A 22,510-nucleotide genomic window follows, 5' to 3' on the forward strand; every position below is an offset into this window, starting at 1 on the left:
GTGCCAGACATGACGAAGTATCTCACAGTGTTGTAGTAGCTCAAAGCATTTAATAAAATACTTCCCCATAATAAAAATCTAAGTGGCATGCAATTAGCAAGCTAAAGTAAAGCATGTACAATCATCCTAATATCTGTACGTCTACAGCTAATATGTCTTCTTTTCTGAGGCCACTCATATAAACCACTCCAATTTTACACCTTTTCTCCACATCTTTAACCACACAAACCAGGTTGAGAGCCTCTGTCTGTAAGCATTTAATACTGATACATTGTTTTTACAAGGTCCATGGAAGCATTGCCGCTTTCTTTTCATCTGGTTTTATGCCTTAAAGGGACTGGTTCTAAATAAGCTGGTTTTAGAGTTTGGCATCAGTTTTAGTCCTACTTAATTGTGGAATTTCCCAAAAAGAGAGATTTTAGGACAATCCTAGAGGAGGTGCCTGGTTGTCACGTCTGGGGCAGGTTTTAGCCCAAACATGATTTATCTTGTGTGAGGAACACATTGGAGTGAGGGATATATAAGTGTGATGAAGCATGTTCGATTGTGCTGGGTGGCAATTAGTAGTGTAAAGGTACCATGTATTGATTGGTAGCGACATATCGTTTGTGCTGCACATTGGACAACTGCCTGCAAACTGAAAATGTTCAGAAACAGCCAGGACAGTCCGTCACATACAGAGACAATAGGTTCCTTCCCGAAGGGACCACACCAAATCTGAATCATGTGCATGAAAATGTACAGAAAGACAGACCTGATTGTACTGCACTAAATGCTATGATTGAAAATGTATAAAATAAAACTACTTTTGCCAAAAAAGTATGTTCTATTGTGCTAATGTAAACCTAACAGTACTAGAGACCTCTTTGATGTAATAACAGGCTATACCTTATTCCTAGTCTAAAACTCCTGAGGTACAGTAGGCTCCCATTTCCTTTTGATTACTTGTGATTTCACCGTTTTAGATCGAGTGTAGGCAGCGCACATGCATGTCTGCAAGATATGTTGTATTCAGACTATGGGCTTTTAACCACGCCCACTATTGGCATTTGTTCTTTGCTGTGCTTGTCTTAAATGCTTTCTTTATATTGGTAAATTTTTCTAAATATCCCTCTTTTCTGTGCTTTTTTCACTTCCAGGCGATTTCACTAAATGAACGTTTTTGTTGGCCATCAAACTACGTTTACACTTCCTTCTGTTACAGTGTGAGATGGTCTTTCCTTTCATCTGGGCTCTGCAGCCTTAGTGTTCCTTTGGTTGTCTATAGCACCAATGAAAACACTGTGATTCAGGTTTCGTTTGTGATGACTCTCCCGTCTGCCTCAGCCGGTCCACAGCTTGTTTTGGTTTACCTTTGTTAACGCGTCCCTTTATGATACATTTTTACACATTGGGACTCGTTTTAGGCCAATGAATATTTTGACCCTGTTGAGAGACACCTTAGGACAAGATAGCTAATCAACATATCAATCAATACATCAATAATGTCATCAATATTTATCACGACAATGCATTTCACTTTAGTTAAAGACATTAATCAAACTCAAGACACCACCATGACCTTACAGTCATGAATAACCACACCAGTTTAGTATGAATTTAGTGATATTTATTCCCTATTGGTTACAATACTTCTAGCAAATGTATTAATCTCAAAACCAAGAAACACAATAGCATAGTCACAATATGGCAACTCTGATAAGATTTCATCAAAGCAAGAATCAAAAACATCAGAACATAGCAAGGCGTGAACATAAACTATCTTTAGCAGAGTATCATTAGTATATTATTCAACAAAGCATTGATTCAGTCATTTGTCTATTTGCGTCAGTTCAGTGAACCCCTCACCTAACCTCAAATTAGCATTGGCATGTTGGGCTTCATGCAAAACAATTTAGTAACATCAATTTGGAAAACATCTGACTATGGCTCCTGTCAAAAGAAAAGCAGTTGGTACCTAGAAAGGAAAAGCAAACAGACAATCACAATTTCATTGTCATATAGTTACCCTCCAAGTTTGGTCAGCACTCAGGTTCTGTCTTCGTCTTCAGGACATCAGTTGATTCGCCATCAAGAGATTACGCTCTGGATAAACTAAGGGGCACTTCCCTCATAAGGAGGTCAAGTGTAAATGGGCAATCTAAGGACAGAATGGTTTTAAGAACCAAACAGCAAAGTCTCTATGCAGAGTGACAAAGTGTCTGGGTCATAGCAAATAACATCAGCATCTCCCCCTCTCCTAGTCTCCTGCTCCTTAATTCTATCTAGTCTAATTTATTTCCTGGTGACAAGGGTTTTTATCCCGTTTTCGTTGTACATTCCCCTAAAACCTAACTGGACAAGGGGTTGCACCCCACTATCTTTAACCAATTAAAAACACATTAGCTCATCAAATTTGTTACCCCATAACAGTTCTCACGTATTTTATTGGTGGTTATGATTGACGTCTTTAGCAGGTGGAATGCCCGGTATGATTTAATTGTCTTGTGGTCCTTTGCACATCTTCGGTCAGTGTCTCCATTGTCCGTACTGGTTTATGCGACCTTGTACACAATGTTAATCTACACTGTTGCATTTAGCTAAGAAAACGTTACTAGAGGCAGAGTGAATTTCATGAGAACGGATCTACTACAGTTACATTCAGCTTCTAACTTTTGAAAAACAAGAGTTCATGTCCTTTAGCAAGTCAGCACACTGCACGTTAGAAAAATACATTTAATATGGGAGTCAGGCAGCTAGGCCTCAACTCATGCTAACTAAGGCCTACTGCTTTATTAGCAAGAATCTAATACATTTAACCTTTCAACATTAATGTAAAATCACAATTTAATAAAACATTTCACCATTATTAGTCAGATTTATTAGTCCCCGTATACATTGGTGGCCACTCCCAATGGGCACATTTCAAGTGCACGTTTTACCAAAACATGTTAATACAGTTTCTATGCGACATCATTATACATTAGTTCATAAACATTTCATGTTAATATAGATTATATAAGCTACACTCTCTCACCTTCATTCAGCCTTTGTAAACGTGATTTTTAGACCAACCCATGATTATTTATTGCTTATTTGTGCCTGACTGTGTCGTAGGGTGGGTGGGGACTTCTTCTACTTCAGTGCAGCAACTTTCACTGGGAAGCTACTCAGACAGCAGATGGCACAGAAAGCAGCCTGGAGAGACACTTCAAATAAACCGTGTTCGGCTTTACAATATTTTCACAGATTTTAATTTTTCTACGTAACTAGTTGTGTTTAATGTTACAAAAACAGAATCTCAGGTTCCCGTTGCAAGTTTTTGTTATTTCAAATCGACAAGATGCCCTCGTCCTCTATTTGGAAGGAGCCTTTCTGGAAGCATTTAGGGCAGCTTTTAAGGCTATAAATGCCTTAATGTAAAATAAATGATTGCGTTTTTATATACAAGCAACAAATAGATGCAAAGACTACGTGCTACTCTGTGTAATTAAATATGTTTAGACCTCTGTGATAACCGCAGATCTGTGGCAATCTTTAAGCATACTTCCTACTGCAGGGACGGTTAACTTTCTGTAAAATGTATCTATTCAGCGCGCAGCTCCTTGATGCCCTTTCTAGAGAGTTTTACTGCTAGACTGCGGCAAGACAGAAATTGTAATCATGTGGAAGGCCCCACTCTTCTTAAAACTAAAGCGGATGCAGTGTTTTAAATGGAAATTTCGAAGTGCAGGTACTCACTCTTTTGAGTACTTGTTTGCTCTTGAGAAGTGGCGGTATTCTCCCATTAAATGTATTGTAGCAGTGCTGAGAAGTGCAGTTACTCTCTCTTCCAAATAAAGAAGTGCAGGTACTCAGTACCAGATAGTACTTGTCCATTTAAAGAAGTGAGCGGATGTATTTCCATCCTAACATTGAAAAGATTGAGATAATATTTACTTACGGGAGGCACGGCCCAGGATTATTTTATAGCCCGTAGAAACAATATTTTTCTTGTAATATTAGTTTGTGGTGTTATATAAATAATGATCGCGTTTGCAAACACCCTCCGTCCCTGGCTCCTGCACCAAGAGGCTATTGATATTAAAGAGAAACTGAAAACAGAGAGATGAAAAGCTGTAGCATTCTCTGTTCCCTTGACTCACACCACTCATAGTTTTAGGGGTGGATTTGACCCTACAAACTGTCCTTGCTTTGTTCTCGGCCTGTGTTTACATCCACGGGGCAGATTTATTTCCCATGATACTTTTAACTCATTTTTTTGTGGCAAATTAGTTTTTTCAACAGACGCCTCGTCTCCTAATTCAACTTAATCTAAACACACTCCCAAAACCATCACTGAAGCGCTTTAATGGGGCAATAGTTTCGGCTATACGTAGGGCAATAAAAGCCCTGCTCTGGCAGCCCTCTCTTTCAATCGAACTTAAAATGTACTTAAAGTTGTGCCTCAAAAATCATCCACCCACACTCATTTTTTTAAACCATCAATCTTGGAAGGCCTACTTTGTATTCTAAACTCCTTTATTAAGACATTTTTTTAAAAATTCCCTTTCATATCAGATTGCTCCACTTGCCGTCCTTCCTCATGGCTGTATTTATTAATTATGTTAATGTTTTTTACCCAGGAAGGTTTTTTCTATCTGTAACATAATATCAGTAGTAAACCTGTTAACCTGAATGTCTATAATCCAGTTTTATTGAACAGAAACACCCCCCCATTAACCCCTTGTCCTACTGCCAAAGCGCAAAGAAGCTGAAAGAAACAAGTGATTCTTAACCATCTGTGCTCTGCTTTGTGTTTGATAGAACACATTAGCATATGCTGTTGCAATGTTTTTTTTAAAAGAAAACCATAATAAGTCTTATTAGAAATGAGGTCTCTGGTTGGCAGTCAGTTTGCACTCTGTCCAAGCAGGGACCCTCACTCTGCTCACACTCTTGGCAGCCTGGCACAAACAGTCAGGCTTATCTTAAAGGCAATGTGTTAAGTATTTGTACCAACACACACAGTAATACAGTGAAAACACTACAAAATAGACAACACACCAGTTTAAAAAAATAGCCAATATTTATCTAAATCAAAAAAGACCACAACGACAAAAATCCAACATACACAAGTCAAGATATGATTTTTTTAAATCAAAAGAGTCTTACTCCATAGAAAACAATGGAAATGTTGTTCTTACACAAAGTACCTGGTTTGCGTCACAAATAAAGCCGCACAAGTGCATCGAAAAAGTCAGTGATGCGGTGATTCCTTACGCACAAATGCAGCCGTGCATCATTTCTTCTCCGGTAGGTGATACATCGTTTTTCTCTCCCACAAGAGAGAGGTGTGTCAATTTCCAGATGGGCACCTCGGATCCGTGCAGGTTCATGATGATGTTGACGCCCAGCGATGATGTGTGAGAAACCCGGCTGCACAGTGATGAAAAACCACGCTGCGTGGGGTTTGCGTTGTTTTCAGTAGCTGCAAGTGGGCGTTGTGTCATTTCTCCAGCTGCAATGCAGGTAATGTGTTGATTTCCCAGGCATGATGCAGGTGGTGCATCGATTTCAGCTGCGAGGCGTGTGGCGTGTCGTTTTTATAGCCGCGAGGCGGTGGTGAGTCAAAATTTTCCCTGCACGGTTTCCTGTGCGTGGATTTCAGTCCTTGTTCTACCAGATTCACATTTCTAGGGTCCAGGGACTGGATAGGGCACCACTTGGCAGGGCAGGATTCTCAGCAGAGAGTCCAGGTGCTGGCAGAGGAAGTTTTATGATGGCCCTGAAACTTCAAAACAGGAGGCAAGCTCAGTCCAAGCCCTTGGAGATTCTTCACAAACAGGAATATACCACAAAGTCCAGCCTTTGTCCTCTTTCAGGCAGAAGAGGCAACTGCAGTCCAACCCAGTAAAGCACAGTCACAGGCAAAGGGGCAGTACTCCTCCTCTAGCTCCTTGGGAGAGGTTCCTCTTGGTTCCAGATTAATCTGCAAATCTGGGGGTTTGGGTTCACTACGTATACCCCTTTCTGTCTTTGAAGTAGGCAAACTTCAAAGGAAAGTCTCTGTTGTTCACAAGGTCTTGCTTTGCCCAGGCCTGGCCCTAGACACATCAGGGGGTTGGAAACTGCATTGTGTGAGAGCAGGCACAGCCCATTCAGGTGTAAGTGTCAGCTCCTCCCTCCATTCTAACTCAGGTGGCCCATCAGGGTATACAGGCTACATCCCAGCTCCCTTTGTGTCACTGTCTAGGGAGATTCACAAACAGCCCATCTGTCAGTCTGACCCACAGGGAATAGACAAGAAGGCAGAGTCACAGAATGTTTAAGCAAGAAAATACCTACTTTCTAAAAGTGGCATTTTCAAACTTACAATCTAAAAACTAACTTTACTAAAATATGTTTTTTTAAATCGCGAGTTCAAAGACCCCAAACTCCACATCTCTATCTGCTCCCAAAGGGAAACTGCACTTAAGATATTTAAAGGCAGCCCCCATGTTAACCTATGAGAGAGGTAGGCCTTACAACAGTGCAAAAACTAATTTGGCAGTATTTCACTGTTAGGACATCTAAAACACATCGGTACATGTCCTACCTTCAACATACACTGCACCCTGCCCATGGGGCTACCTACGGCCTACCCAAAGGGTGCCTTACATGTACAAAAAGGGATAGTTTGGGCCTGGCAAGTGGGTACACTTGCCAGGTCAAATTGGCAGTTTAAAACTACACACACAGACACTGCAGTGGCAGGTCTGAGCCATGTTTACAGTGCTCCTCAGGTGGGTGGCACAATCAGTGCTGCAGCCCCACTAGTAGTATCTGATTTACAGGTCCCTGGCACCTCTAGAGCACTATACTGGGGACTAGTAAACCAAATATGCCAATCATGGTAAAGCCAATCACCAATACAATTTACACAGACAGCATATGCCCTTTAGCACTGGTTAGCAGTGGTAAAGTGCCCAGAGTCCTAAAGCCAACATAAACTGGTCAGAAAAAATAGGAGGAAGGATGCAAAAACTTTGGGGATGACCCTGCAAAAGGGGCCATGTCCAACAAGACTACATCAAATAGAGCCACTGTAATTAATAATGCCCATTTGAAAAAATCTAAACACCCCAAAAATATCTATTTTTTATGGGGTACTTAGGTATGGATCTGCCTTGAATAACACATTCTTGCTTTTCTTTATTAGGGCATTTTATAGTGCCTACCAGTGAAAGGTGAATCACTTCTAGGCAGTTCATGGTATCAAGTACATCCATCTACAGGTAGACCCATGTGCAAGAGGGCAGAAGCATGTATGCCTTTGTTTGGTTTTCCATTTGCAGCTACAAACAGGGACATCACACTGGTGAGTTATTTATAGAAACACTACAGTGAAGGAAAGTAACCCACAGGGAACCTCAGGAGAGGCCACCCTTTCTCACTCTCTTTATTAGGTCGAGCCTAGGCAGCCTGCGTGCGCTGTCTCACGACATGTTGTAATCTACTTCTGGGGATTTCACCACACCCATCTAACATCCATCACTTTCATTCATTCCTTGGCCAGCCTTTCAAAATTACCTTGATTTCATAGGTAAGTGTTTTACGTTTGTCCCACCTTGAGGTTGATTTGTTACCTCCTTGAAGGTTGGGGTCAGAGACCCCAAAATAATTATATTAAAACCATTAATAAATAATGGCAATATTTTCATTTTTTGCTGCAGAGAGAGGAAGAAGGTAAATGGAAGTGTTTTAGTTATATGCAGGGCCACTGGAATAATGTGGCAAAGAGGGCCAAATTATGTGGCAGGATTGACAAAGTTATGTGGCAAGAAAAGTCCAGTTATGCATTTACAACACCAATAGCTGTAACGCAAGCAAATGCGAGACCTATTCCATTGCAAATGCTTGTTTCTGCTGTCATCTATGGTCACAGAAACATGAGCCTTTCTGTATACATTGTTTGCAGTCTTGAAAAAGTCTTTGTGATGAAACACGTGTTAGTTGCAGGTTCATTGATGTGTTATGACATAAACAAGGATTTGGACAGGAATAAACAAAAACTTCAGTTCACCTCTACACCACTGAATTATTGTGTTTTTTAATGCACTCTGTTGTGTGCTTCACTACTTCCATGTCTACAAGTTCACTGTTCTGAGACTTTGTTCCAGGCTAGAAGCATCGCCCTTGATGGCAGTGTGACTGTACCAGGACAGCGCCCTCAAATGGAGTGTCATTGTAAAAAAGAAATACTGTATCCCCTTCTGAGGCTGTTTGTGGATGTGCAAACCTTGGAGCTTAGCCGTCTTGTGTATTTTATCTGTTGTACTTCTCTCCGAGTATTACTATGACATCTTGTGTGGCATTTTTTAGGTTCCAGCATAGTATGTATACAGCAAAGACTGCATTGTGATAGATAATATTTCCAGGTATTATTTCCTATACATATTTCCAAACAGTAACTGTAAAGTTCCACAAGACTGCACTCTGGTGCTACTGACTGAGTATAACTGGGCTAATAAGAGCTAGTTACTTAAAAGCTGCTTTTATGCAATAAGGTATTGAGTTTTTCATCCTGGAAATTCTAAAACATATGTGCAATTGTTATAGTTCAGCTACTACATTTAAACAAGACACACTGCATCAGCCCAATTTGTGGTATGAAAGTAAAACATACAATGTTTCTAATGAATATGTAAAGAAAATTGCCTAATACTATAATACTCACAACTTGAAGATCTGGATGTGTAATATTGACAGAAACATACTCCATAAACTTTGCAAATCCTTCATTTAGCCAAAGGTCATTCCACCACTCCATAGTAACTAAGTTTCCAAACCACTAAAATAAAAAGATGTGAATAATCATGAATTACAAGTATATTGATTTCATCAGAACCTATGCAGATGACATAAATAAATAAATAAATAAATAACATTCCTGTAACAATACTCTTTTATTATATGTGCCACAAGAAGGCACCCAATTCCTTTTAGATACCACAAGATTTTATGACCATGTCACAAAATCTAGCAATGTAGATGAATGAGTTACAATCTCCATGATGTGTACTCACTCTATGATGGTGTTGACACAGTTTGGTCAGCGCGTAGTAGGGCATCGCACAGCTCTGCTGGCTAATTATAGACAGTGAGTTGTCTACCTCAGTCGTTTCATATTTTAGTGGTCTTCGTGGGTAGGCACATGCATGAGCTATGTGGCGACTAGTGAACAAGGAGATGTTTGTTCGGCGACAGCGGGGAGCCAAACACAACTTAGGTGGTGGGAAGCAGCAGCAGGAAAGCATGGAGCACAGTGGGGGCCAGGCAGTCTGTGAAGCTATTAGAATTTGGAGCCCCCACCCCCGGAGAAGCTGCATGAGGCTAACAGAGTACAAAGGTTTGTTGATGTGCATAAAGTGCCAGAGTCTCCCCTTTGTTCACTCATTTGTCACTCCTACTGCTCCCACTGAGTAAGTGAAGGCAGGAAGTGAAGGCAGCCGTCAGCAGTCGCTGTTTTTGAGGCAACTGAGGATGGGCCATTGAGGATTAGTCATGCTGTACCAGGAGGAGGCTATGTGTGGTGCGGAGGTGGCCGGTTTAGTTACTGGTGCAGCTCTACAGCTCGTGCCCGCAGGCCCTGTCCCCCCCTTTATTTGAATTAATCATCCATCTGCGCTGCCTCACTCTGTCACTCCCACTGGTCAAGCTATGTGTTTCCTGACATTGTTCTAGTGTAATGTCGCTGTCCCACTGCTGTTTGCTTTTGTAACTTATCTTGCCTCAACGTGGTAATTATTATCATTATTTTGCACTTTTTTTCACCCTGCCACTTGTTTTTGGTTTTGGTTTCCTGCTCCTTGTGTGCAGATACACAAACTATGAGAGCTTGTGATGCTGCCTGGTGATTGCCTCCATGGATTAACACTGTCTCTCTTGGGGAGCTGAGATAAGGATTATGTGGCTACATAGTGGCTACAGCAATTTCCAAGCAAGAACTTTGTACTCTGAAGTTTTGTAAATACACTTGAATTTGCTGATGTGTCTGTACTCAGGTTCTACTTAATTTTTCTTTCTCTGACTTCTCAGGGACCTCGTTACGCGGAACCTGTTGCCCCTAGTCACTAGTAGGCCCCGGGGGTCACTTCCCAACTCTGCAAGTAGTCACGGGGTGGGGCATTGACTGATGACCCAGGTAGGGTGGCGTGTTTTCAGGACAAAGGTTAAAGTTTGAAAAGAAGCAGGATTTCACTAGAGCAAGAAGAAAATATGATTAGATTAACTTGCTATAGTGCCTGGGCCTCACCAAGAGGTTGTTGTGCCTTGCATACATTTTTGATGCATTGACTGTATTGGGCTACTGATACCTGTTATTGTCAAAGAGACTTAGGGCATATTGGCATTAATGTGGGGTGAAGAAAACTGAAATCTGTATTTTAGAATAATGAACTATTAGAACAGTCAGTAGTCCCTAATTGTGAGGGTAGGGAGGTAACTACATCCTTCAGTTGGTCCTATTCAAATTACTTGAATCATTTGGGCTGCACTGCATCCCATTATATTGGAGACAGTAATAAAGTTAATAATTTGCTACTTCCCGTACAAAGTGTATATACTGAGGTCTAGCAATTGCCAAAAGTAAAGTGAAGGTGCCCTAAATTGTTGTCAAGCAGTGTGCAAATGAAAAGTCAGTCTCCCTGCAATAACAGTGCTGGTAGGGAATGAGTTTCACATATAAGTATATCAAGGTGTGCCACCTACTGGTAAAATTGAAATTGTTGAGAAAGTTCAAATGAATCCATTCCAATGATGGAAGGAATCAAAAAGGTGCAGATTTTCAGTCAGAGGGAAACTGGGCCTCCTGCAGGTAAAAGAAATTGGTTCTTTAAAATTCTAATGAAAATTGTGTAGAGGAAGTTGGATAAGGGCACACAAAACATGTAAAGGAATTAGAAACAGGGTTCAAATGATCCACCATAAGGAACTGGAGCTTGAAAATGAATATAGAACAAATGATGTGCCTATATAAAGTAACCCAGAATTTATAACCCACCAAGAAACAATATGTGCTTATGTTAATGCCTATCTTATGAAAGGTTCTCTTTTAGTACATATCTCATTGTGACAGCAGGAGGGATCTAAGGTAAATGATACTCAGAATCAAGTTTTAGCAGCTCTAGAACTAAAAAGTCCAGGCCCCACTCAAAAACAAGTGGTTGGAGGGGACTAATGCCACTACAGAAGGCAATACACAGATAGGTGGAGATAAAAACAGTAAAAGTAAATTGAATAGGAGAAAGTGGTGAAGGATTAGCAAAAAAGGACTAAGTAAGGTGTGTTGGGATTAGCCTCTACTAATTATATGGAGGAGATAAATGATGATTTAGATGCAATTATGAAAACAAAGTATTATTTAGTTGAAAAATGTGAAGCAGAAGTGCAACAAGGAATGGTGAAATAAATCTTCTGGAGCAAGAAACAGAATAGGGATAGATTGACCTGTTGGTATCTGAAATACATAAAGATCATCCTATCCATGTGCAATTAGCAGCACAGGTGCCTCTTATTAATAATAATAGGGTACAATTGATTATTGATCCTGAGTCAAGGTCTGATGAATTAGTTCATCTGATAAAAATAACGTGAAAATTTGATTGATCTCTGGAATATAAGTGACAATCATTTGATCTTACAAATAGTTGATATATTTGCTGAGTGGACAACAAGTCCATATCTTAATGGGGGGGAAATAATCTTGATCCTTAATAGGATACCAAGACTGTCTAAAATAACAGGTGAAATAGCATTGCTTGAGCTTACTAAATAAAGTGTTTGAGGGATAGAGTGGCCTAATGCCATGGATCCCTTTTTATTCAAAGCTTGTTTTTGAACAAGTCTTAAAATCTCTTGATGATTGAAGATAATATGTTTTGACATATACGATGAGCATAAGGATCAGCAGATTCAGCAGTATAGTAAGGAAGGCTCTGGGGATGACAGTAGGGGGTGTGATATCAATGACGCAAAATGGGAAAGCTAGGTGGAAGCACAAAGGAGACTGTAGGCGATTGTGCAAGTCAAATATATTTTATTGCCAAAACAGACACTGAAAGAAGGATATTTACAGGCCCACCATCAAACATGGGAAGTAGAACAAGACCTAAGTGAATGGAATTGGATCATGGCTGAAATTAAAAAAGATTGCAAAACTCTTCATTTTATGGTCTGGGATATTGCTCGTTTTAAAAGAAATTGGCAGCATTTAGAATCAAAATTAAAGGTAAAGGAGCTGACAGTAGTGATGTTACAGGGAACATGGCAAGTGAAGTTGTAGTTTTAAAAGATTACTTTATATATAAATACCAAATTCGAAGTTTATTGCAATACTTATTTCAACATTTTGCTTCCAAACATTCCAAGAAAGTCACTTCATTTCCTTATGCGAAAGCATTTCCTTTCTACAAAAGCAGCATCCAATCAAATGGCGCAAGAAGAGAGAAGGAAAAAGCCAAGCCAACACGTCTTTCGCCCCCTCTGGCATTATAAGCCGGGGCTTTTTCAAGGCTGGAAAAGAAAAAGAAATCAACGCTTGTTGATGGTCTGGAGAAAGATAATAAAAAGAAAGAAAAAGAAAAAGAAAAAGAGGAAATTATCCATAGGCCTTCAAGAGCCCTTCAATTTATGTGCAAAAGAACGAGATGCTGTGCAAAGAATGTCACCGATATTGTGCAAAGAAGTCAGCGATGAAGGAAACGCGGTCTGTGATGAGTAGTTTTACACTAGAACATAAGTTACAGGATAATTGTACAAAAAGTAGTGATAGGGCATCTAGTGCTCAGGTCTAGACAAAGCTGTTCAATATCCCAAGAAAAGGTAGAAGTAAAATTAAAAGTATGCACCCGTGCTAAAATAAATAATGAAAAGGAATACTATAGAGTCAGTTACATGAATAAGTAAGGAACAATTGATTTAAACTAAACGTGAGAATAAGTATGCATCTTTAATGTAAATCACTAATTGTTGTTAAGTAGATTACACAAATATTGCGGCATATTCTGATTTAAGGAAAAGAATACATCTGTAATATAAGACACTATCTGTTGTTAACTAAATTACACAAATATCAAGGCATATTCAAATTTAAAGAAAAGGAAAACATGTTATAGTATCGTTATGCCTGAAATTCACAAATGGTAATGAAAGATAATAGTGAGCATGCCTTCGAAATATGGCAGGTCCCATTACTCGGGAAGACTGTCTTATTAAGTGATTGTATTAATAAGTCTAAAGGAAAACATAATGTCAGATGGGCCGAGAATCTATGTGTAACAAGAAACATTCCTACATCTTACCTTCAAAGTTACATAAGTATCAAAAACGCCAACAATCAGGGCGAGGAGCCATTGCAGCGAGGAACGGACGCGTTAAGCGTCGCGCTTGCAATTAGGCAAGCTTTTATCAGGTAAGGAGTTTCTAGCGTCGTACGGTTTCGAAAGGAAACAGACGACGGACTATTGTTGTTACTAACTCGTGAGAAAAGGAAGAAAATGGCGGCTGCCATTTTATACAGTGTAAGCGATCGTAAAGACCAATCCAAGAACAATACATATTCATCCTTTTTGAGCACAGTTGTATTCGCTAAGGCATATAAAATAGTGGGCACAACACCTAATTAGATAAAGAGTAAGGAACAGAGTTGAAAAGAAAAAAGAAAAAAGAAAAAAGGTTAAACAATAATAAGAGGGATGAGTGAAATTCAATCTTCGGTTGCTTAATAGGTAACCAGTAGGTCTAAATATACGCTTGTTTAATCAAATACCAAGAAATACTAAAATATTGGGGAGAGTAAAGACAGACGTAAAAAGAAGGTATTAAGACAAACAATAATCTATATAGAGCTTTCTTACAATAAAGTTAAAACAAAGACCTATTTCATGTACACATAATTGCAGAGAACATGAAATATACCAGTGTGTAAATATAATGTGGAAGTCCTTTTTACAATAACCAGAAGTGCCATTCATAATCTTTGTTGAGACCCTTGTTAACTGTATCATATTTGATAATAAGACGACTTTCTTCTTGACGTAGTCGCAGGGACCTATTTCCACCTCGCAAAGAGGGTGAGATGCGTTGTAAACCACTGAAAGTGAAAGTACATTGTTGTGAATGACATTTATTGAAATGTTCAACCAGTGGTGCTTGAGTGTCCGATTTTTGTATGTTTCGAAAGTGCTCCTGAATTCTGATTTTTAAAGGACGAATCGTACTGCCTATATAGGTTAAGTTACAAGGACACCAAATGGCATAGATGACATAAGTACTGGCACAGTTAATAAAGTCAGAAATCCGATGTGTGTGATTATTGATGTTAACCAGTGTAGATTTAGAAAGGCCCAGTTTGCAAACAGAGCATTTGCTACAGGTGAAAAATCCTTTTGGTTTTGAAGGTAAGAAAGTAGTGGAAGGTCTATGTTGAAAAAAGGAAGGACAAAGTTTATTCCGAAGGTTAGGTGCCCTCCTGAAGCCAATTTGGGGGTGATTAGTAATATATTGATTTATCGAGGGGTTGTTCGAAAGTAAGAACCAAAATTTTTTAAGTGATTTGCGAATGTAATTATGACCATTGTGAAAAGTGGTGATAAAACGAACCGATTCGTTCTTAGTAGTTTTTTTATGTTTGTTCAAAAGTAAGTTCCGATCCATGTTTCGCACTTCAGCTCTGATGGTGTCTAAAGAGGCCTTAATATACCCCCTTGATATAAGTCTCTTAGTCATTTCAGAAGACGTGTTATCATAGTCTGAGGTACTGGTACAGTTAAGTCTAGCTCGTCTAAATTCTCCTTTTGGTATATTTCTAATAGTGCTAGATGAGTGGCAACTGGTAGCATGGAGAATAGAATTGGCTGATGTCATTGAAGAGTTAGAAATTTGATAGGTTACATCTATGTCCCAAGGGTTTGGTGTAAGAGACTGAATGAATTGTTGGAGAAAAGCTTTGGAACCTTGCCATATAAGCAAGATATCATCAATGTATCGCCCCCAAAATATAATGTGTTTGGTAAACTGTTCAGAGCATACTTATTCTCACGTTTAGTTTAAATCAATTGTTCCTTACTTGTTCATGTAACTGACTCTATAGTATTCCTTTTCATTATTTATTTTAGCACGGGTGCATACTTTTACTTTTACTTCTACCTTTTCTTGGGATATTGAACAGCTTTGTCTAGACCTGAGCACTAGATGCCCTATCACTACTTTTTGTACAATTATCCTGTAACTTATGTTCTAGTGTAAAACTACTCATCACAGACAGCGTTTCCTTCATCGCTGACTTCTTTGCACAATATCGGTGACATTCTTTGCACAGCATCTCGTTCTTTTGCACATAAATTGAAGGGCTCGTGAAGGCCTATGGATAATTTCCTCTTTTTCTTTCTTTTTATTATCTTTCTCCAGACCATCAACAAGCGTTGATTTCTTTTTCTTTTCCAGCCTTGAAAAAGCCCCGGCTTATAATGCCAGAGGGGGCGAAACACGTGTTGGCTTGGCTTTTTCCTTCTCTCTTCTTGCGCCATTTGATTGGATGCTGCTTTTGTAAAAAGGAAATGCTTTCGCATAAGGAAATGAAGTGACTGTCTTGGAATGTTTGGAAGCAAAATGTTGGAATAAGTATTGCAATAAACTTCGAATTTGATATTTTCAAGAACTCTTGAGTGGGACTTTACCTCTTTTTGACTTTGCATTCTCTTCTTTAGAGGACGTTTGGGTCCTTGTCCTCTGGCTAAGTCCCCCATTTTATAATCAAGGCATTTACACAGGAGAATAGCAAAATTGGACCCTCTCCAACTTTGGAGTTTTGCCCTTTATATATAAATAGTAGCTGAAAAAAGTATCTTTGGGTGTGCAGTAGGTGAATTGGTGAAACGTGTTGCAGTCAAAACGGATCTCATTAGTCAGATACTTTTTAATGAAGATATGGATTATTAAAAAACAGTAGCTGAGGTTAGACCAAATGAGATATAGAAGTGTATTACTAATGGTAATAATGGGTATAATTCAAGAAAATGAATTATAGTTAATGTCTGCCACTGAAAAAAGGTTTGGAGATCTAACAGAGAAGAGTTGATTTAAATATCCTACAGTCACAATGTTATTATTGGGGGTTATACTAATAAATTCACTTTGTCAGAAACTTTGAAAAAGGTACAGCAAAGCCATGAAAAATGTCTAGGTATCCCAAGCCATCCAGAGGTAGAAACTTTGATGGTGCAGACTGCAAATTAAAACGTATATTAAACACTCACATCATGACCATTATTAATGGGAAAGTTCCTGGGGATCAACGTGTAAATAATACTTTTGACAACAGGAGAACATAGTCAGTCACTGATTATGCAGATGTATCATCAGAAGACTTCTCTATTATTGAAGATATGGTGGTGGATGAGCAGGCAGGGAGCAATAATAGACCCATAGAATTAACTGTGCATGACTACGCCAATAAAAGAGCAACCTTTGCTAATATATATTTGTTGCAAGAATAATTGAAGGATCATTTGGTCCCTTAGGTTCAAGGCTCAAAGTGAAAAGATGATTTATGACCTTATATTAGGACACAATAACCATAAAAATAAGGAAGTAATAGCTGATGATAAAAAAATGTAAGAAGTCCAAAGACTGGGGGGAAAATACAGTTAAGATCAGGGCCCACTCAGACGATGCAAGATTCTGGCGTGCAATAGACACAGCAAGAGTGAGATTAAATAGTAATAATTAGAGAGCTTTTAAAATAGACCGAACACTGAGGGACCCTATGGGGCAGCTGTACAGGAAAAAGTATATATCTGAATTTAGAAGAATAGGCTGGGAAGAAATATGAAACAAAAGGTCAGAAGGCATTATGAGAGAAATGGCCCAACATTTATCAGGAACTTATAGGAAAAGTGCTTAGAATAAGTAAGATGCTGGTAAGCGCAGTCGATGAAGATACTTGGGTAACACATTATAGCACTATATAGTGTTAAAGAAAAGGAGACTGTCTGACATTTGGATATTGTTGGCGTTTGTGGTGATCATGCTTCAGCAAAATTAACACAAGAAGATTTCATACCAACAATAAAACGTAAACAATCTAATAATGGCATTCAAGGGCTCTAGAGAGCAAGGACCAGATAAAATGACCGCAACTATATTCAAATGGAATGCACAGCCCTGGGCACAAGCATTACTGTTTTGTTTAATGAAGTTATTAAGGAAGCTAGAATTTCAGAGTCATGGAAAGTTAGTATATAGGTACAAATCTATAAAAAGAACCCATGTAAGGCTTTTCATAATTATTTAATTATTGGATAATAAAGCTGTTAGATACTACTAGTATACGTTATTCCAAGCACCTTCTAAAATTTCTGGAAGAATGGGTTGAAGATGCAAAGGTGCTTCTGAAATTTTAAATAGGGTACAGGAAAGATCACTCTACTGTGGACGGATTTTGTTTTTTAAACGTTTAGCCGAGAAATATGTTTTAATTAAAAATCAACCTTTGTATGTCATGTATATTGGTTATCAACTGCATTTGATACGGTAAATTGGTTATATCTATGGGGACAAAAATGAACAGATGGGGTATTGCTCCTGGATTATTGAAACTGATTAGCAACCTTTGTGAGAGCTTACAGACCCAGATTTAGTTGGGAAATAATGGCTTGCTGTCAAGAAAAACTGAAACTCCAAATGGGTCTTGATAAGGTTGCATACTCGCACCCCTTTTGTTTTTCCACATATATTACAGACAGGCCAAAATATATGGCAAAGGCCAGTCAATCCCACTGAAACTGGGGGAGGAATATGTGTCCCATATATCTTAAGCAGATGATATTATTTTAATTGATTTTACCCCCGTTGGTCTACAGGGCCAACTTAATGAATTTTCAAAAACAAATTGACAAGGATAAGATCTACATGGTAGTTAGATGGTCACATAGTGGAAACTATATCTGTTTTGGGAAATATTTTTTAGTAACACACTTTCTTTTAAAATACATTTTCAGTCACAGAAACAAAGAGGCACAGCAGTGCCTGGGACTCAGGCTCAGACAGTCCAGGAACATGGTACTAAATCTGTAGAGATTCTAAGTGCCTTACAATATGAAGATATTTAATTTATTACTGTATTGGTGCGAGTTAATAGAGGAAAAGCAGATGAAATGTGGTGAGAAAACAGAGATGAATATTTGGAAAAGGGCTTCGTCCAATGAATGCGTCAGTGAATTGCACTTTAACGTTGGCGCTTCGTCTGTTGAATACAAAACGTAAGTATAATTGGAGAATAAAGAGTAATTGGCATACTTTTTTTATCTGCAGAATATATAATAGGATGTATCACTAAAAATGGCATTCTGTCTGAAAAAGGTATATCTTGGATGCTAAGTTTAGAGAAAATTAAAATGAGGGATGATCCACTTGCTTACACTGGCCCAGCAAAGCACCCTCAGCTCTTTAGGAAAAGGTTATTTAAAAAAGGTGTTGGAAAAGCTATGCAACAATACAGACCTAGAGAACAGTGAGAGTAATAATAAATCTAAGGTTGAAATTACCAGAAATATACAGATGAATTTAGAAGATGGGATAGAAATATTAGACAGTGGATACTGAAGCTGCGTTTGGGCCACGTTTCATCCTTTACTTTTTAGAAATAATCTAACAGTGACATTGGACTAAACTCAGGCAATATATTACTAGGTCATTTCAGTAAAGATGGTATAGCCACACTTACACATCTCTTGATTTTCTATAAATATTTGTATTGGATAGGAAAAGACGTTTAATGACAGTTTTTGAATAAATTAACATTCAAAAAGTTGAAGAACTGTTAAGCTCTATAATGAATTGTGATAATATTCAATAATGTTACCAATTTGGGAAATGTTTTGTGATGGTCAGTATTAAGACCGATTCGCATTATGTGCAATAATGGAAGCCTGATAAATAAGTATAATGTCTTGGTCCTGCATTGTGTGTGAATAGTAAAATGCCCAGCTATGTCCAATATATATTTTAGCAGCAATTTGAGTTTAGATTAGCAAATTCTGGACCTTATTTATTTAAGGGAGATATTTGATAGCATTATATTTGCACTATGCACCACACTTTTTTGTATGCCATCTATTCGCATATTAATTACAAAGCCCAAAACATGTAATAATAATAATAACTGTTGATATGCTGTTGCACTATTTTTTTAATACTCTTTTTGAAACTATAAGTAAAGTATCTTAAATTGTGCTATGTATATGTAATTAGTTTTATTTGGTTATTCTCATGTATGCAAATGTATTCCATCCTTTGTCAACTTAATGGTAGACACATATGTGACTAGTGTACATTTCACTTCCAGTCTGGGGAATGTTTCTTGTTTTTAATGCACTGCATCATCTGCTGACCTTTGGAGGCTACATATAATAAGACTTTCACTCAATTTCAATGTAAGGGCAACATAGACTTATGTTTAACCTATTTTACACCTGACATGCCCTTTGGTGGAAAGCATGATAATGTCATGACTGATAGCTGTGATAATTATTATTTTGTGTGATTAAACTCACCATAGAAAACTGTTACCTTCAGTTGAACAGCAAAGGACAATAAAACACTTCTCACCAAATAGGTCTCTCTGTGATGCATGACAACTTGAGAGCAACAAAGGCAATTGTCAGTAGCACAGCACTGCTGTGACTGGAGAATTATGTAATACTTAAGGACTTTGTTGGACTATATTCAAGTAGAATTTAGATAAGTCTACTAGAGCTCTGAAATGTCTGATATTATCCACCTAACTTTCTTTCAACATTACATTTGCGCATTTTGGGTGATAACCTTCACAGAATATTTGCACGAGACCAATGATTGCTGTTGATGTTCATATACAGCAAACACGAATGCTACTAAAGGTGTGCACCCAAAATAACGCTATGAAGAAGTTGTATCAAAATCCAGCATACCAATGCGCAACTTTTAAGTTCATCACTTCCCTTGCAAGACTTTTTATCCACAAAAGGATAAGCGTCCTAACAGCAACCTGCATGGCCATTTTATTTATTTATTTTTTAAAAGGTATGCCTATTTTTAAGCTGTGCTTACCATCAGAAATCGACTTCATTGTAAAAGTGAGAGTCCGGTGTAACTCCCTTGCTGCTCGCATGCTCTGAAGTCATTGAGTAACCCAGACCATGTCCAAACAGTTAGTTGCACTGAAAAATGTGGACGCTCAAGCTTAGCCGGAGATTCCCTGAACACTTTCAAAAGAATAACCTGTGAAAGATCATATCAACGTTTTCCAAGCAAATGTTTTCTAATATCTCTTGCCCCCAATGACCTTCACTGCAAAAGCTAGTTCTATTCATTGCAGAATAAGAGGGGCAGATAGCTGATTAGCCTGGAGTCCGGATTCGAGGGTCTTATTTGACTAGAAAGTAGCTCTAGATGGAAACACTGCCCAACACTGAGTTAGGCAGGTGGTTGCCTTTCAAATGTTGGTACCAGAGGCTTTCCAAGTTTATGTATGCAAGTGACCTGCTGATACTGGACTGAAGTGTATGCCTGCTGTGCTAGCTCAATGTGTGTAATGTGCTTATTACGAAAATAAAGGTCTAGTGATTAACATAGAAAAAGACAACTTATTCTTATGGTTTTTCGGTCGATAGAAACGTGGTTTCCTCCACTTCCAAATGAAGGTGCGATAAACGCTGGTATGGAATGGCGCCATCCCTGCTAAGATATAGTGGAGCTCACGCTCTTTCAGGCTCTAAATGAAGGACTTAGACATAGCATTGAATGAACCAGGAACCAAGTAGCCTGACATCCCTTGGAAGTCGGTAACTTAAGTAGCAAAAAATTGGTTGATTGTAGCAAATAATAACATAAGTTACTTGCAAACAGCAGGAGTAAGGAATGAAGCCGAATAAAAACATACTTTTAATTTTATTTCATAATTTGCATACATAAATATAGAATTAATGAGGCGGCTGAATTTCCCCATTTTCTCTGCATAGGTGTCATGTGCATACAGTTAAGCACGGTTCACGAACTTGAAAAATGTTTAAAGATTGGTAATAATATCTTCAAAATAAATATTTCTTATAAATTCCACCCATTCCTAGTAGGTTGGCATGTACTTGGTCGCTTCCTCCTTCCTAAATTAGACCCCCGGAAGGTATGCAGCTTATAATACTCATCTACAACTGTACATATTCGTACATGTGGCATGCATAAACACACACACGTACAGCATATGCTCCTTCATGTGTATCTCTTGGCAAGCCGTGTACAGAAATTGTGCAATACTTCTGACTATTCCCATGTACAAGTGAGTTTCTGCTAGCCAAAAGCTTTCTGAATTGATCCAATTTATTAAAACTATTTAAAAGTACATAACGAAACGCCAAACTTTAAAATAAAATGCTCAAGTACGCTTTCCACCACCCACAGATATTACCTGGTGAGCCAGTTCATGAGCCACAGTCATAGTTATACTGAGTTTATTGGATGCGGTGGAAGATTCTGGATGGAACAGCAAAGCGGTTTCCCGGTACGTGGTCAGGCCCCAGTTTTCCATTGCCCCAGACTGGAAGTCAGGAATAGCGACTAGGTCTGTAAAACAAACGTGTAATTACAGGTCACCATACTCTAGGCATTCTCCCCACTAAGTAATCATTAGCCAGAATAACACGTGTTATGTATAAAAAAAAAACTTTAAAAAAACTTAAAGTAAAAAAGTTTAAAAAACAAAGTGTATACTAACCTTTTCAGAATTTCTTCATCACTTCCATGTAACAGCTGTTCACAATGACAATGGAACACATTTGTGTAGGGCTCAAACCTAGCCAGATTATTCTACTGCCCTGTCCCAATCTCTGTCCTCTTCCCACTGGTGTGCCAGCAGCCTGGTAATCATGGCAGCCAGTGTAAAAGTCTCTGGTATGGATAACGTAGACGGGTATGTGGGTAGAATAGGGTTCTTTATTTACAGTGACTTTTAAATGCATTAGAGAAACATTCATTGTGTCTCATTAGGTCATAGTTTTTTATTCTTGTGCCACATCATAGTAAGATTCCCAAGAGTGGGTTTATTTAATGATTCAGAATTTGAAGGTGGATCCAAGTCATTCTGTCGAAAGAAGAAAAAGGTACCCACTGACAGTACTAATAAGTGGAGCTCTCACGCGGATTCCCACACAATCTGCTCAGCAAACCTATGACCTTGTGACTCTCTTGGGGTAAGTGTGATGACTTGGAGTAAGTGTCGTACCTCACGAAGGGCCTTAGTTGACTCTCCCTTCTGCCCATTACTTCCTAGCCCTCAGCATATGTATGTATTGTCATCGAAGTCATGAAGTTCACTCGTGAACTTTGACTTGTTGGGATCCCTCCTGGATGGGCCCAAACCCTTGACACAAACTTCAGTAAAGAGTCACTGTGGTGCATAACCGGCCACACGGACCTATGGCATACAAATTTGCCTTCTTCCCGTTACCCTCACGTCCTGGAGCACAATGTGCAAGGC

At 38.7% G+C, this 22,510-nt stretch overlaps 1 protein-coding gene across 3 annotated transcripts in view; it reads right to left on the reverse strand.

The window, feature by feature from the left end:
- ERAP1 (endoplasmic reticulum aminopeptidase 1) overlaps positions 1-22,510 on the reverse strand; it is a 540,616-nt gene that overhangs the window by 406,397 nt on the left and 111,709 nt on the right. For all 3 annotated transcript variants that reach the window (XM_069225890.1, XM_069225880.1, XM_069225900.1), the window contains exons 6-7: positions 21,443-21,597; positions 8,678-8,791 (exon numbers count right to left, since the gene is read on the reverse strand). In XM_069225890.1, the coding sequence (XP_069081991.1) occupies positions 8,678-8,791; positions 21,443-21,597 (269 nt within the window). The remainder of the gene's footprint in view (positions 1-8,677; positions 8,792-21,442; positions 21,598-22,510) is intronic.

The sequence above is a fragment of the Pleurodeles waltl genome, chromosome 1_1, assembly GCF_031143425.1.
Source record: "Pleurodeles waltl isolate 20211129_DDA chromosome 1_1, aPleWal1.hap1.20221129, whole genome shotgun sequence".
Classification (NCBI taxonomy): domain Eukaryota; kingdom Metazoa; phylum Chordata; class Amphibia; order Caudata; family Salamandridae; genus Pleurodeles; species Pleurodeles waltl.